Source organism: Perissodus microlepis, chromosome 11 (assembly GCF_051167445.1).
Source record: "Perissodus microlepis isolate ML-2025 ecotype Zambia chromosome 11, ASM5116744v1, whole genome shotgun sequence".
NCBI classification, from domain to species: domain Eukaryota; kingdom Metazoa; phylum Chordata; class Actinopteri; order Cichliformes; family Cichlidae; genus Perissodus; species Perissodus microlepis.
In genome coordinates, this window is record NC_140471.1 from 5637353 (window position 1) to 5652401 (window position 15049).

A 15049-nucleotide genomic window follows, 5' to 3' on the forward strand; every position below is an offset into this window, starting at 1 on the left:
AGAGGAAATGGCGTGTCACAAATTTAGAGGATCATCATTTAGCCTGGAGAAATAGTTTGCTGCTTTATAAGAAAGCCCTCCGCAAAGCCAGAACATCTTACTATTCATCACTGATTGAAGAAAATAAGAACAACCCCAGGTTTCTCTTCAGCACTGTAGCCAGGCTGACAAAGAGTCAGAGCTCTGTTGAGCCAACCATCCCTTTAACGTTAACTAGTAATGACTTCATGAACTTCTTCACAAATAAAATTTTTATCATTAGAGAAAAAATTACCAGTAATCATCCCACAGATGTAATATTATCTACAGCTACTCTTAGTACCATTGATGTTAAGTTAGACTCTTTTTCTCCAATTGATCTTTCTGAGTTAACTTCAGTAATTACTTGCTCCAAACCATCAACGTGTCTTTTAGACCCCATTCCTACAAAACTGCTCAAAGAAGTCCTGCCATTGATTAATTCTTCGATCTTAAATATGATCAACCTATCTCTAATGGTCGGCTATGTACCACAGGCCTTCAAGCTGGCTGTGGTTAAACCTTTACTCAAAAAGCCATCTCTAGACCCAGCAGTCTTAGCTAATTATAGGCCAATCTCCAACCTTCCTTTCATATCAAAAATCCTTGAAAGAGTAGTTGTCAAACAGCTAACAGATCATCTGCAGAGGAATGGTTTATTTGAAGAGTTTCAGTCAGGTTTCAGAGCTCATCACAGCACAGAAACAGCTTTAGTGAAGGTTACAAATGATCTTCTTATGGCCTCTGACAGTGGACTCATCTCTGTGCTTGTCCTGCTAGACCTCAGTGCAGCGTTCGATACTGTCGACCATAATATCCTATTAGAGCGATTAGAACATGCTGTAGGTATTACAGGTACTGCACTGCAGTGGTTTGTATCATATCTATCTAATAGACTCCAATTTGTGCATGTAAATGGAGAGTCCTCTTCACACACTGAGGTTAATTATGGAGTTCCACAGGGTTCAGTGCTAGGACCAATTCTGTTTACATTATACATGCTTCCCTTAGGCAGCATCATTAGAAGACATAGCATACATTTTCACTGCTATGCAGATGACACCCAGCTCTATCTGTCCATGAAGCCAGATAACACACACCAATTAGTTAAACTGCAGGAATGTCTTAAAGACATAAAGACCTGGATGGCCGCTAACTTTCTGCTTCTTAATTCAGATAAAACTGAGGTTATTGTACTCGGCCCTGAAAATCTTAGAAATATGGTATCTAACCAGATTCATACTCTGGATGGCATTACCTTGGCCTCCAGTAACGCTGTGAGGAACCTTGGAGTCGTTTTTGACCAGGACATGTCCTTCAACGCACATATTAAACAAATATGTAAGACTGCTTTCTTCCATTTGCGCAACATCTCTAAAATTAGAAATATCCTGTCTCAGAGTGACGCTGAAAAACTAGTTCATGCATTTATTACTTCCAGGCTGGACTACTGTAATTCATTATTATCAGGATGTCCAAAAAACTCACTGAAAAGCCTTCAGCTAATCCAAAATGCTGCAGCAAGAGTACTGACAGGGACTAGAAGGAGAGAGCATATTTCTCCTGTTTTGGCTTCCCTTCATTGGCTTCCTGTTAAATCCAGAATTGAATTCAAAATCCTGCTCCTCACATACAAGGTCTTAAATAATCAGGCCCCATCTTATCTTAATGACCTTGTAGTACCATATCACCCTATTAGAGCACTTCGCTCTCGCTCTGCAGGCCTACTTGTTGTTCCTAGAGTATTTAAAAGTAGAATGGGAGGCAGAGCCTTCAGTTTTCAGGCCCCTCTTCTGTGGAACCAGCTTCCAGTTTGGATTCGGGAGACAGAAACTATCTCTACTTTTAAGATTAGGCTTAAAACTTTCCTTTTTGCTAAAGCATATAGTTAGGGCTGGACCAGGTGACCCTGAATCCTCCCTTAGTTATGCTGCAATAGACGTAGGCTGCCGGGGGATTCCCAAGATGCATTGAGTTTTTCCTTTCCAGTCACCTTTCTCACTCACTATGTATTAATAGACCTCTCTGCATTGAATCATATCTGTTATTAACCTCTGTCTCTCTTCCACAGCATGTATTTTATCCTGTCTTCCTTCTCTCACCCCAACCGGTCGCAGCAGATGGCCGCCCCTCCCTGAGCCTGGTTCTGCCGGAGGTTTCTTCCTGTTAAAAGGGAGTTTTTCCTTCCCACTGTCGCCAAAGTGCTTGCTCATAGGGGGTCATATGATTGTTGGGTTTTTCTCTGTATCTATGAAGCGCCTTGAGGCGACTTTTGTTGTGATTTGGCGCTATATAAATAAAATTGAATTGAATTGAATTGAATTGAATTGACACTCCTTATGGAAAAAGCCCAGCCACAAAATATATCTGTCCATGCTTTTCAGCTACTCTTTACTGTTTTTCTATTCTCTATTCTATTCTATTCTCTTCTGAGTTGTACCAAGAATCTGGTCTTCTCTGATTCAATGCTTGTTTTTTCAAAGGGACCAACAGTATTGAGTGTCATACACAGTGAGGCTGCAGCACTGTCAACACGATAGCTGACTTGTGTGGGAATTGTAGGTAGGTGTCCTCTACTGTAATGGTACATGAAATGCAAGTAAACAATAGGTTCATGACTTTCTTAGATGTGGTTACAGCACTTTTGATATCAAATGTAATAACATTTCTCAAAAAGTAACATACTCCACATATAAATACTAACATTTAAAAAAATGGTAGGAGCAAAGAAGATTTGAAGAAGTACTATTAAATGTTTATTTTCTGTATGCCAGAAAGGTGTAATTAAAATAATGAATGGGTTTATTTATATTTGAGAGAAGTCAGTTGACTCTATTAATAAATTAAATGTTTTAATGAAGCTGCCCATGTCAACATCTTTATCAATAGCCACACACTGTAATGACTGTAGTAGGCTTTGTGTTGGTTCACCTGATTTGAGGAAACTTGACACAACACAGGGGCGTTCAGCTTGGTGCAACACCATTTCTTTTTAGTTCTTTTTTTATTTCCCTTTGCATTTTCAGCTGGTTATTTGCTTACTATACTATCGTTCTCAAAGACAGGGGGAGGCATAATTAAGCAACTGGCCACAGCTGCAATAACCAGCCTCACTTCATTTACGTGTGAATTATATTTCTGCATCAGATCTACGTCATAACTTAAGCCATAACTGGGAGTCCCATTTTAACCCTTCGCCACAAGCTTCTACGTAGCCTGTCGGTTTGATGCATACCACAACAATTGGAATGTAACGTTGCAGTATAGGGATTAAAAGGCGATTCTGGTTACCATCTAAGTTTGGATGTAGATTTCCTGAGAAGTCTAAATCAAGCATTTAGGCCAGGGAGCCATCTGGCCTAGCCTACTGCTACCCCTAGTGCCACAAGTGGGAGAAAAAAAATCTGTGGCCGATTTTCTCTCCCACTCGATCACCTTGAATTTAATGAGGTGTAATGCCAGATATCAGCGGCTGATTCACATCATTTATGCGATGGAGCCCTGAACAGAGGGTGAAAGGGCGTCCCAGGACATAATAACCCTAACCACAAGGCGGTTGACGCCCTGAGACAAAATCTGACAGTAGCCCTTGGTCAAATCCAGCGTTGTGAAAAAACAAGCAGTGCCTAACCAGTCTAGAGGGAAGACCCGCCCCAAAGTCAGCATCAACCTAGCATCACCACTGAGTGCAGCACAGACACTACATGTCCCTACCTGTTGTGAGCGCACCACTAAGCATTGTCCCACCAAGTTATCCTGCCTAATCCATTAATCTTAAAAGATTAGGGGTGGACAAGGTGATAGCTCTTGTTAGTAAGAGCAAAGGAACCTGCCATAGCGCCCACTATTCCCTTGGCCACTGGTATGCCTTGGCTGTGTCTTTGATTAATACAATGGAAGACTGCTGCCCCTCCCTTTCTGCTTGTGTTTAGAAGATAATGACAAAGTATGTGCAATTTGTGGGCGCAGTTGTAAATGGTACATGCACTAACATTCATACAGCACTTTTCTTGTCTGGTAACCACTGAAAGCACCCCTTACAACACTTTATCAGATGCAAACTAACACTAATTGGTGGTGACAATTTTGTAATGTCTTGCTGAAGAACTCCTCAAGCAGGCTTGACTAGTAGGGGATTGGACCATTGACCTTCAGTCCCACAACCCTCTCAGGCTGTGATGTCTTTCCTTAATTGTAGTTTCATTTTAGTAGTTGGAATTGACTGCCTCAGTCCAAAGCAAGTGTTCCATTAGCAGTCATAAAGTATCCAATCCTTATTCAGACAATTCCTTTACATTTTTTTTGCAGATGTTATTTCTCCTACACTCTTCAACCCTTACTTCCGGCGGCTGACTTTTGATGTGTCCTCTATGGAGAAGAATGCCTCCAACTTGGTGAAGGCAGAGCTCAGGATCTTCCGTCTTCAAAACCCTGGGGCCCGAGTGTCTGAGCAACGAATTGAGCTCTATCAGGTACAAACACTTTTGTCTGGAGTAACATTCATTATGCCATATTTCCTAAATATGAGTTGCTTTGTGTTTTATAAAGACTAGGAAGGATTGCTTAATATAATTTTAAAATGCAAAGATTTTTTACATTGCAAAAAAATATATTCTGATTTTTGTAGGTTCTTTTTCATAAACTTTGAAGATTCTTAATGATTAGTATAATGAGATTATCAGAATGGGAGCCCTGTGGAATTGTATAACTAACTTTTGTGTGTGGAAGGCTCATCATTTAAATTTTAAAAATTAATTAATCCAATAAATATGACTCAAATCACTGTAGTATAGTTTTCATTCCCAGTTGTTCCAGTGCAATTCAATTATGCGATTACTGGTGTCAAAAGCAACAATGATCCAGCAGGACATGCATAGAGACAGTCCATTGTCTGGCGCCATTAGGAGATTGTTAGTAACTGACTGGACATCTGTTTTTGTGCTAACTGAAACTTTTCAAACAATTGATTCCTTTCACAGACACAGGGATTTTAAAGGACTTTATCAGTAAAAGGAATGTTGGTTGTAGGTCTAAAGCACTCAATTACACTCAACAAAAATATAAACGCAACTTCTGTTTTTGCTCCAATTTTTCATGAGCTGAACTTAAAGATCTGAAACATTTTCGACATACACAAAGGACCCATTACTATCAAATATTGTTCACAAATCTGTCTAAATCCGTGTAAGTGAGAATTTCTCGTTTGCCGAAATAATCCATCCCACCTCACAGATGTGGCATGTCAAGGTGCTGATTAGAAAGCATGAATATTGCACAGGTGTGCCTTAGACTGCCGCAAATCAAAGGCCACTCTGAAATATGCAGTTTGATCACACAGCACAATGCTACAGATGTCGCAGCTTTTGAGGGAGTGTGCAATTGGCATGCTGACTGCAGTAATGTCTACCAGAACTGTTGTTTGTGAAATGAATGTTCATTTCTCTGCCATAAGCCATCTTCAAAGGCGTTTCAGAGAATTTGGCAGTATATCCAACCGGCCTCACAATCGCAGACCACATGTAACCACACCAGCCCAGGACCTCCACATCCAGCATGATCACGTCAACGTTGTGGATTGAGTGGCCCATGATGGCGGTGGGGTTATGGACAATGAACACAAGTGCATTTTATTGTTGGCATTTTGAATGCACAGAGATACCTTGTTGAGATCCTGAGGACCATTGTTGTGCCATTTATCCATGATCATAACCTCATGTTACAGCATGATAATGCACAGCCCCATATTGCAAGGATCTGTACACAATTCCTTGGAAGCTGAAAACATCCCAGTTCTTTCATGGCCAGCATACTCACCAGACTGTTTGGGACGCTCAGCTCGGCATATATGACAGCGTGTTCCAGTTCCTGCCAATATTCAGCAACTTTGCACAAGTATTGAAGAGGAGTTCACCAACATTCCACAGCCCACAATCAACAACCTGATCAACTCTATGCCCACTGCACACCATTTTCCTTACTGTGTGAGGCACCATTGTGAGGCAAATGGTGGCCACACCAGATACTGACTGGTTTTGCGACATCTGTAGCATTGTGCTGTGTTATCAAACTGCATATTTCAGAGTGGCCTAAGGTGCACCTGTGCAAGCACCTTGACATGCCACACCTGTAAGGTGGGATGGATTATCTCGGCAAACGAGAAGTTCTCACTTACACAGATTTAGACAGATTTGTGCACAATATTTGATAGTAATGGGTCCTTTGTGTATGTAGAAAATGTTTCAGATCTTTAAGTTCAGCTCATGAAAAATTGGAGCAAAAACAAAAGTGTTGCGTTCACATTTTTGTTCAGTGAAAATACTTGATTACAGAAGGTCTAAAAGCCTGTGGTGTGCAGCCTGCTGTATGACCCTACTACCGTATTTTTCGGACCATAAGGCACACCGAATTATAAGGCGCACTGTCGATAAACGGGTCTGTTTTCATACATAAGGTGCACCAGATTATAAGGCGCATTAAGCGAAACAAAACAGTCAGGTAAGTCAAACTTTACTCAACTTATTCTTCTTGCTTCCTCCACTTCCGTACCATTGATTCATTAATGTTGAATTCTCTCACAGCTGCTCTATTCCCATGTTGTTACAGTATATTAATGACTAACCTTGTGTTGTGGATGGATTATCTCAGTTTTCTCCTGACTGAAGTTTGGTCCGTTTAAAGCATCCTGCCATGTGATTGCATTTGTCCCTAACCTTCTGGAACCCTCCCATTAACTTTTATCAAGTGGAAAAAAGTTAGCATTCATCTTGAAGCTTCACTGTGTTTGTTATGATGTGTCGCTAGCGATCACGTAGCATTATATACCAGCTAGTCCAACCCTACAAAAGTCACTGCTGTTAAGTTTTCTGTCGGAAGTGATAGCAGAACTGTAGGTTTTAATTTTTTCAGAAATCTCTCTGTCAGAACATGGTATAACATGTTTAGGTCGAAACTAGCGAGCTAACTTCCTGCTAACTTCTAACTCTATTAAATTTAATCAATTCTGTTTTCATGGATGCCTGGATGTTTAACTTAATTCTTACACCTGGTAAAGCAGCAACACTGATCATTCTATTAAAGATGAAAGAATTTAGACAGTTTTTAACTCTCGGTGATGCCGCAGTGACTTTGGGACCTGAAGCGGACAGAGTTTTGAACCCAGATTACTCAAGGCTCCTGACTACAGTAGCTGTAATGCCTCAACAATCCATCAAGCGGTGCGGCTTCATGGCTTACCAAAGTCATACTAAAGCATTTTTGACAGATTTTTGAGCGCCGTGTACCACATAAAATTGGTTCGAGGTCCGTAAGCACAACCAGAATTCATACATAAGGCGCACTGCAATATAAGGCGCACTGTGGATTTTTAAGAAAATTAAAGGATTTTAAGTCCGCCTTAGTGCGGAAAATACTGTAAATATTGAATTGTTTTAGACATGCTAAATAAATGTTGATGATTTTGATCAAGTGACAGTTAAAGCTAGTTTAGTGAGGGAGTCAATAGGACAAAGGTGGTAAATAGATTCGGTCATATATAGCATTTATCTACTGTCATAGATCTTACGGTTGCCTCTTGTTGTTGTACTAGATGAAAGAATGGAAATGTTTATTAATCATGAATAATATATAGGTTTTTTATCATAAAGACATCCATGCTAGGTAACATTTTTCTAAATTAGTGGAAGACCAATTTCTTTTTAGCTTCTTTCACATTTACTGTTGTCTCTTATAAGGGTATATTAACAGCCAAGAGCAAATTATATAATCTTTAAAAGTTTGTAAAAAAATCACATCATGAAAACTTCGCCAAGTATTTTTTCTCTGTTTACTTTTTGTATTGTTAGTCTGTAAGGTTTCTCACTCAAGTCTTAACAGGAGACCAGAGCAAAAAACTAAACTGTGGCTTATAGACACTCAAAACCCTGTACGCATTTCCTGACATTGTCTCTTATCTGCAGGTATCTGAAAATGTCTCTCCCTGGTAACTTGTATATCCCTTGTAACTGATTGAAAGAGGCAAAGATACCCTCCCAGTACAGATTACTGGTTGTGCAAAACTGATTGTGCACCTGTTTCCAAAGTCTAAATGTATTTTCTAGAAAAGATGGATTGCCTACAGTGGGTGTGATAGAAGATAAAGACTTCAAATTAAAGTGTAGTTTAGTAGCCGTCATACATCGACTTATCAATGGGCAGGGAAGACAGCAGTAAAGCTCCTATACAATAAGGCTGAGAAGCTCCAGTTGCAACCATGTGAGGGGACTGCTGTTGTCAGCTAAGCAGAATGTCATGAATTTTATATGCGAAGCCCAGTAATAGAACAGGAAATTTGGAAGCACTAACCCTCACTCTATTTTAGACTTGAAAAGATGTTTCCTAGTAAATTCTGTGTTTTATTGCCCCACGAAAAAGGTAAGATGAGTGAATTCAGGTTTTTAAAAAATGATTTAGGAAGGAACATGGGGAGATTTTATAATAAGTACAACCACTTGGGCAAAATTATCATCTTTATAGCATAAACTCTACCAATGAGTAATATAGGGAGCATGTTGCAGAACTGTATACTTGACTGAAGCTCAGATATTAAGGGAGAGAAGTTAGGTTTTAATAGAGAGGAACAGCTGAGTACCCAGATAAGTGAGCTTCTCATAAACTCTGTCTATACCATGCTGGATGGGAGGTTTTGTAGCCAAGATGGGTTACTCACATGTATAGGGATTAGTTTACTTTTATTCAGACTCATCCTATATCCAGAGAAGGACCCAAATAACTTAATTTTGACGAATACAGCAGGAATAGTCTTTTCTGGCTGGGTGATATATAATAACACATTATCCATGTAGAGTGAGATTTTATTAGTAGTTGTGTCAATATTATAACCAAAAACGTTGTAATTGGATCTTTACGTATGCTTTCAGCAAGGGGGCTCTATTGCTAAGGCAAATATCAATGGAGGGAAGGGGTCTCCCTTAGCACTAAAACCTTAGAAAAGTGCTTGTGTGAATGGGTGTAATTGGGTGAATGAACGAGTTGTATAAAGTGCTTCGAGTGCTCAGATAGAGTAGAAAAGCGCTACATAAGAACCAGTCCATTTACCATTTACAGAGTAAACCAGAGCCAATTACTCTGTCTTATGGTAAATGGTAAATGGCCTGTATTTGTATAGCGCTTTTCTAGTCCCTAAGGACCCCAAAGCGCTTTACACAACCAGTCATCCACCCATTCACACACACATTCACACACTTATCTTATCACCTTCACTGATGCATCCAACATCCAACTGCAGAGTCATCAGAAAACTCCTGAAGATGGCAGGTCACTGTGCAGCTGCTGAAGTCTTATGGTGTAGAGCAGCGGTCCCCAACCTTTTTTGCGCCACGGACCGGTTTATGCCCGACAATATTTTCATGGACTGGCCTTTAAGGTGTCGCGGATAAATACAACAAAATAAAACTAGTACCAGTACCGAAAAAAAGAAAATTTATTCATAACACACGTGAAAAGACCAAGGAAAACCGAGTAAACGATAAAAACGATAACAAAATAACGCTGAAAACCGATAAAAGCCCTGAAAACGGTACATTTCACACCTGAGCCTCAACTCTCGCGGCCCGGTACCAAACGACTCACGGACCGGTACCGGTCCGAGGCCCGGGGGTTGGGGACCGCTGGTGTAGAGGATGAAGAGAAAAGGGGAGTGGATGGTCCCTTGTGTTGAACACGCACATATTGTGGTCTTACTGTCAGGTATTCAAACAATCCAGGACACAAGGGGCATCCAGCTGCATCACTGTCAGCTTATCACCCAAGAGGGTCGGCCTGACGGTATTGAATGCAGGCCTGTAATCCTGAGGGCGACTTAATTAATGCTTCAATCTTAAATATGGTCAACATAACTCAATTAATGGGCTATGTACCAAAGGCATTTAAGCTGGTAGTAATTAAACCACCAATATACCAGGCCAATCTCCAACCTTCCTTTTATCTAAACAATTCTTAAATGAGTAGTTGTAAAACAGATGCCTGATGATCTGCAGAAGGAGGGTTTATTTAAAGAGTTTCAGAGCTCATGAAAGTACAGAAACAGCTTTAATGAAATTTACAAAGAGATGTTCATATGACTTCTGACAGTGGACTCATCTTTGTGCTTGTCCTACTAGACCTTAGTGCAGCATTTGATACCGCTGACCATAATATTTTATTAAGTGTGCCTATGCCAAGAGGCACACTTATTACTATTCCTCGGATTTATTAAGTGTGCCTATGCCAAGAGGCACACTTATTACTAATCGTCGGATTTATTATTCTTATTATTATTCTCCATTCCGCCTAAATTTCGCCGCGTAACTCGCCGCACAGTTTTGAGACAAGGTTCACATATGTTATATCATTTTGTGCGTTTGTGCGGCTGGATCTGGAATGGTGTGCTATGACTTTTGCTGTTTTTGACTTTTATAGTTTTTTAAATATTTAGATTTTAGTGCAAATTTTGGCCCATTTCTAGGCCCATGGGAAAGATTCAACTTTTGGCCCCATAGAAACAGATTTCAAACTTCATTTGTGATGTGTTGGCTCTCTCTAGTGGTATGCCGGGAGTAGTACGGCCTGTCTACCCTTATTTGGATTACCGTAGTGACGACAATATCAACGGCGCGCCCAGCGTAGCTGCTTTCAGGAACCATTGGAAGTTTTAAGGTTGCGCGAACCATTGAATACTTACGGTAAGCTAAATGGGTGTATGCTTGGTGGAAAACGCCATATCCCACAATTCATAGCACGCCTCTAGCGAGTCAAACAATGGCGGCCACCACTTCGATTTTATAATACTTTTATTCGTGTTTCTAGGTCACAAAATAAACTTTTAAGATATTTTCAGGCGAGAATGTAGTTGTGTAAACTTCAAATATCTGCTCGTTTTATCAAGACATCCCATATTAGCAACAGTTCTCTTACGATGTTACTGCTAGCGCCGCATGGCAGCTAGCCGGCTAGCTGGTTGGCGCAGCTTGGCTGACACCCAGGCCGGGCTGGCTGACACCCAGGCCGGCTCACGCTCTCGTTTCACCCCCTAGTCTTTCGTGATTACTCTTGGTTGGCTGCTGGACTTATTTTTCATTTATATGGGCTGGTGATTAATTTATTCATTTTAGTAACGGTAAAAACAGTGAAAGGTGGTGGATTGTCCAGATGCTGTTCGATGTGGAAAAAATAACTCAGTTGTTTGGTGGTGGCTAACGCGGAGCTACAACAGAGGGCAGCTAGCCACCGGTGTATGACAGAAAGGAGATGGGGAAAAAGAGAGATGCGAGGCGGCCGCCGAGCGACTGGGCCTGGCTTACACCGAGAGCGGTTCTCTGTCTCGTTTCACCCCCCCCTCTCTCTCTCTCTCTCTCTCTGTCACGCTGCCGGTACGAGTGTCCGGTGAGCTGAATGTCAGGTAAGACGTTATGTATATTTTCGTTGTGCTGACTTTTTACAATCAGTTACAATAAGTCGTACTGCGCGCTAGCTAGCATGACAGACTTTCTATACAGCTGGGTGGGTGCTGTGTTACTGATGGTGAACTTTATTGTATTCATAAGGTTAGTTAGTAGAGTTGCCAACCGTCCCGTGCAAACGGAATCGTCCCACATCCAGAGAAAATATTACGCGTTTCGTATTGAGCTGAAAAGGAACGCAGTTTGTCCCGTACTTCAGGTAGAACAGAAGAAGACACAAAGCTGGATTTATTCTGTCCTTACGCAGCCTCCCCTGTCATTCTCTCACCTGTTGCAACTTCAATCATGAAACTGATCAATGATGGGCTTTTCTCTCTTGTTTGTTTATCGCGCTAAACAACAGCAGCACGTTTAAGCTTGATCAGCTGCTGTTAGAATTTATTTGATATTAATTTCTAGTATCAGCTGATGTTTGCTGGAGCCACAGCTGTAAAGGCGACTGGTCGGAACCAGGAGATGTCCTTACTGAATCATCAGAGCTGAACTGGTGATGAAGAAACAGGTGACATGAATGAGTTGAAGGGAAGTTATGAACTGTTTCTGAGAGACAGCTGGTAACTGTGCAGGGGCGGATCTAGCAAAGCTTTTGCCAGGGGGCCAGGTAGGGCATTAACAGGGAAAGGGGGGCACAAAGATATACTTTTCTTTCTTACTCTCAAATAAAATATTTAGCTTTTATTAAATAGTTATCTGAATCTTACAACCAAAGTTTGTATAATAATACACAATATTGGATGTAGACCATTGTTAATCATTCAGAACACTGTGTAAAATTAACAAAAAACAAAAAGTGAATGCAAAAGTGCACAAATATTTATTTTACGTGTTTGATGTGTGTGGCGGGGCGTGGTCTGCAGTGCCGCTGCAGGGGAGGTGGACCCACCTCAGCGGCATCTGCAATCACGCCTCTCAGGCGTAAAGTCTGTGCTCTCTCGGCTGTTTTTTTTTTTTTTTGTTGTATGTGTCGGGCTGTGAGATGAAAAGCTACAGCCGGCTGTGTGGGTACAGCAACTATGTGTGAAAAGTGGTCCATAACGTAATGCTTCAAAGCGTGTTCATGCAAACATTGTCGGGTCTGCTCATGAACCTCTGCGCACAGCTTCTGCAAATCGGGGCTGTACGAAGTCACCTCATCTTTACACAAAACTGTAAGCTGTCATCTGTGAGGCGCGAGCGGTGTTTGGTTTTACTATAGTTCATGGTGGAAAATGGCTGCTCTGCTGAGTTTTGCTCTCTGTAGCCGTTTGAATGGCAAACTACACTGATTAGCGGCGGCATAGGCACACTTAAAATTTCTTCTGAAATTTTCGCTTTCTAGTTATAACAATTAGAGCATGCTGTAGGATTTAACAGTAATGTTCTGCAGTGGTTTCTTCATACACTAAGGTTAATTATGGAGTTCCACAGGGTTCTGTGTTTGCACTAATTCTGTTTACATTATAGGTGCTTCAGTTAGGCAGTATCAAAAACATAGCATTTTCACTGCGATGCAGATGATGCCCACCATATATATTCATGCTGCCAAATTACACACATGTACAGCCTGATGCAGGGATGTCAAACGTACAGCATGTGGGCCAAAACCAGCCTGCTGGATGAATTTTGAAATATAAAAACAAAAAATCATAAAAGACAGGAACTCAGAATTCGTAACAAAATGCAATTCCTAAATCGTCCACACGGATGTTAGTCAGAAGAGAGGGGAGCACTGTTTTAGTCAAAGGGGAGGAGCGCAATGTTTTAACTAGAAAAATTTGTATTTCCTGCAAAAATGCTGTGTGGATGCCTCAACGCTGAAGATGTCTGCTGAAAAAAGCTGAAAAAGATTTTAAAAAAAAGTTGTATGGTGGTGAAGAAACTGAAAATTCTGCTATAAATAAGGTGCAGAAGCAGAAATTTTAGCTGAGAAGTGGTGAAAAGCAAAAAATTCTACTGAAAAGGGGTAAAGAAGCTGAAATTTGTACTGACAAGAAATGTTGCCACAAGCAGGATTCGAACCTGGCCCTCCTGATCTCAAGGCGGCTAGTTATCTCACTGAGCCAAGCTCACTCTCACAAAAAAGACGTGGAGAGACTGATAATTCTGCTAAAATGAAAAGAATCTGCTGAGAATTATGCTGATGAGAGGTGAAATGGCTGAAAATTCTGCAGAAAGGAGGTGAATCAGCAGAATTTCTGCTGAAAAGAGGTAAAGAAGAAGAACATTGCACTGAAAAGAGATAAATCAGCAGAATTTCTGCTGAAAAGTGGTAAAGAAGCAGAAAATTGCACTGAAAAGAGGTGAATCAGCAGAATTTCTACTGAAAAGAAGTTTTTGCTGAAAACAGCTGAAAAAACTGGAATTTGTGCTGAAAATGGGTGAAGAAGCTAAAATCTGTGTTGAAAAGAGTTAAAAAAGTTCAACTGTGAACTGAAAATATTGTTGCTACAAGCGGGATTTGAACCCGGGCCTCCTGCTCTGAGAACGGCTGCTCATCTCACTGAGCTAAAACACAGCTCAACCGGGCAAGGAAAACTAGTGACCCCACTGATAATGTGGCAGAAATGGGCAAAAAATATTGCATAAAAAATTCAATATCTCAAAAAGTATAGAAGTTATGATTACCAAAAGTCATAGCACACATTAGCAGAAAGAGCAGAATTTCTTAAAGTTTGAACGGTGAAAATAGCATGAAAACTGAGGGAGTAGTTAAGCGGCAAAAAACGTACGGAAGCAACCAGAATAAAGTATAACTAGAAAAGTTTGCATTTCCTGCGAAAATGCTGTGTGGATGCCTTAACGCTGAAGATGTCTGCTGAAAAGAGCTGAAAAAAAACATTGCCCTGAGCAGGATTCGAACCTGGCCCTACTGGTCTATGGGCGGCTATTTAGCGCACTGAGCCAAACTCATTCTCACAAAGAAGAGGTGGAGAGATTGACAATTGTGCTGAAATGAGCAGAAGCTGCTGAGAATTGTGCTGATAAGAGGTGGAAAGCCTGAAAAGTTTGCAGAAAAGAGGTGAATCAGCAGAATTTCTGCTGAAAAGAGTTGAATGAGCAGAATTCTGCTGAAAAGATTTAGGAAATCTGTTATGTTATAGTATTACTACTAAGTCATAGTATTTCTGCCAAATCATAGTATTTGTGTGAATTTGTATACTGTAATATCACTGTATTATGGTTGGCTAAGTAGGGGGCGGACTGTTTACTAAGTGCATCAGTGTAAATAGGTCATCTCTTGTGTTGGAGTGCCCTCTTGTGGCGCCTTTTGGGTAGTGCCTTAGTAAACGTGAACCCTGTAAGAAGTGGTATCAGACTGATTTGTAGTGGAGGAATTTGTTGCCAGTTTTCTTAATCTTTAATCTGTATGCATGTTGTAATGCATACCCTGTTCTTTTTTTTTTTTTTTTTTTTTTTTTTTTGTGTCCCGTTTGGATCTTTAGCCATCAGAATTGTTGTCTTAAGGCCAAGAAAGATGCCAAGCGGATTTATTTTACCAAGTGGATCATCATGGCCTTGCCATATTGGTCCATTTGATTGACCTTTATTATAATTAT

The 15049-nt window shown here is 40.7% G+C and overlaps 1 protein-coding gene across 1 annotated transcript in view; it reads left to right on the top strand.

Moving 5' to 3' along the window:
- Positions 1-15049, top strand: part of tgfb2 (transforming growth factor, beta 2) — a 60363-nt gene that overhangs the window by 18608 nt on the left and 26706 nt on the right. The window contains exon 2 of the mRNA XM_084945122.1: positions 4327-4490. Coding sequence (XP_084801248.1) covers positions 4327-4490 — 164 coding nt within the window. The remainder of the gene's footprint in view (positions 1-4326; positions 4491-15049) is intronic.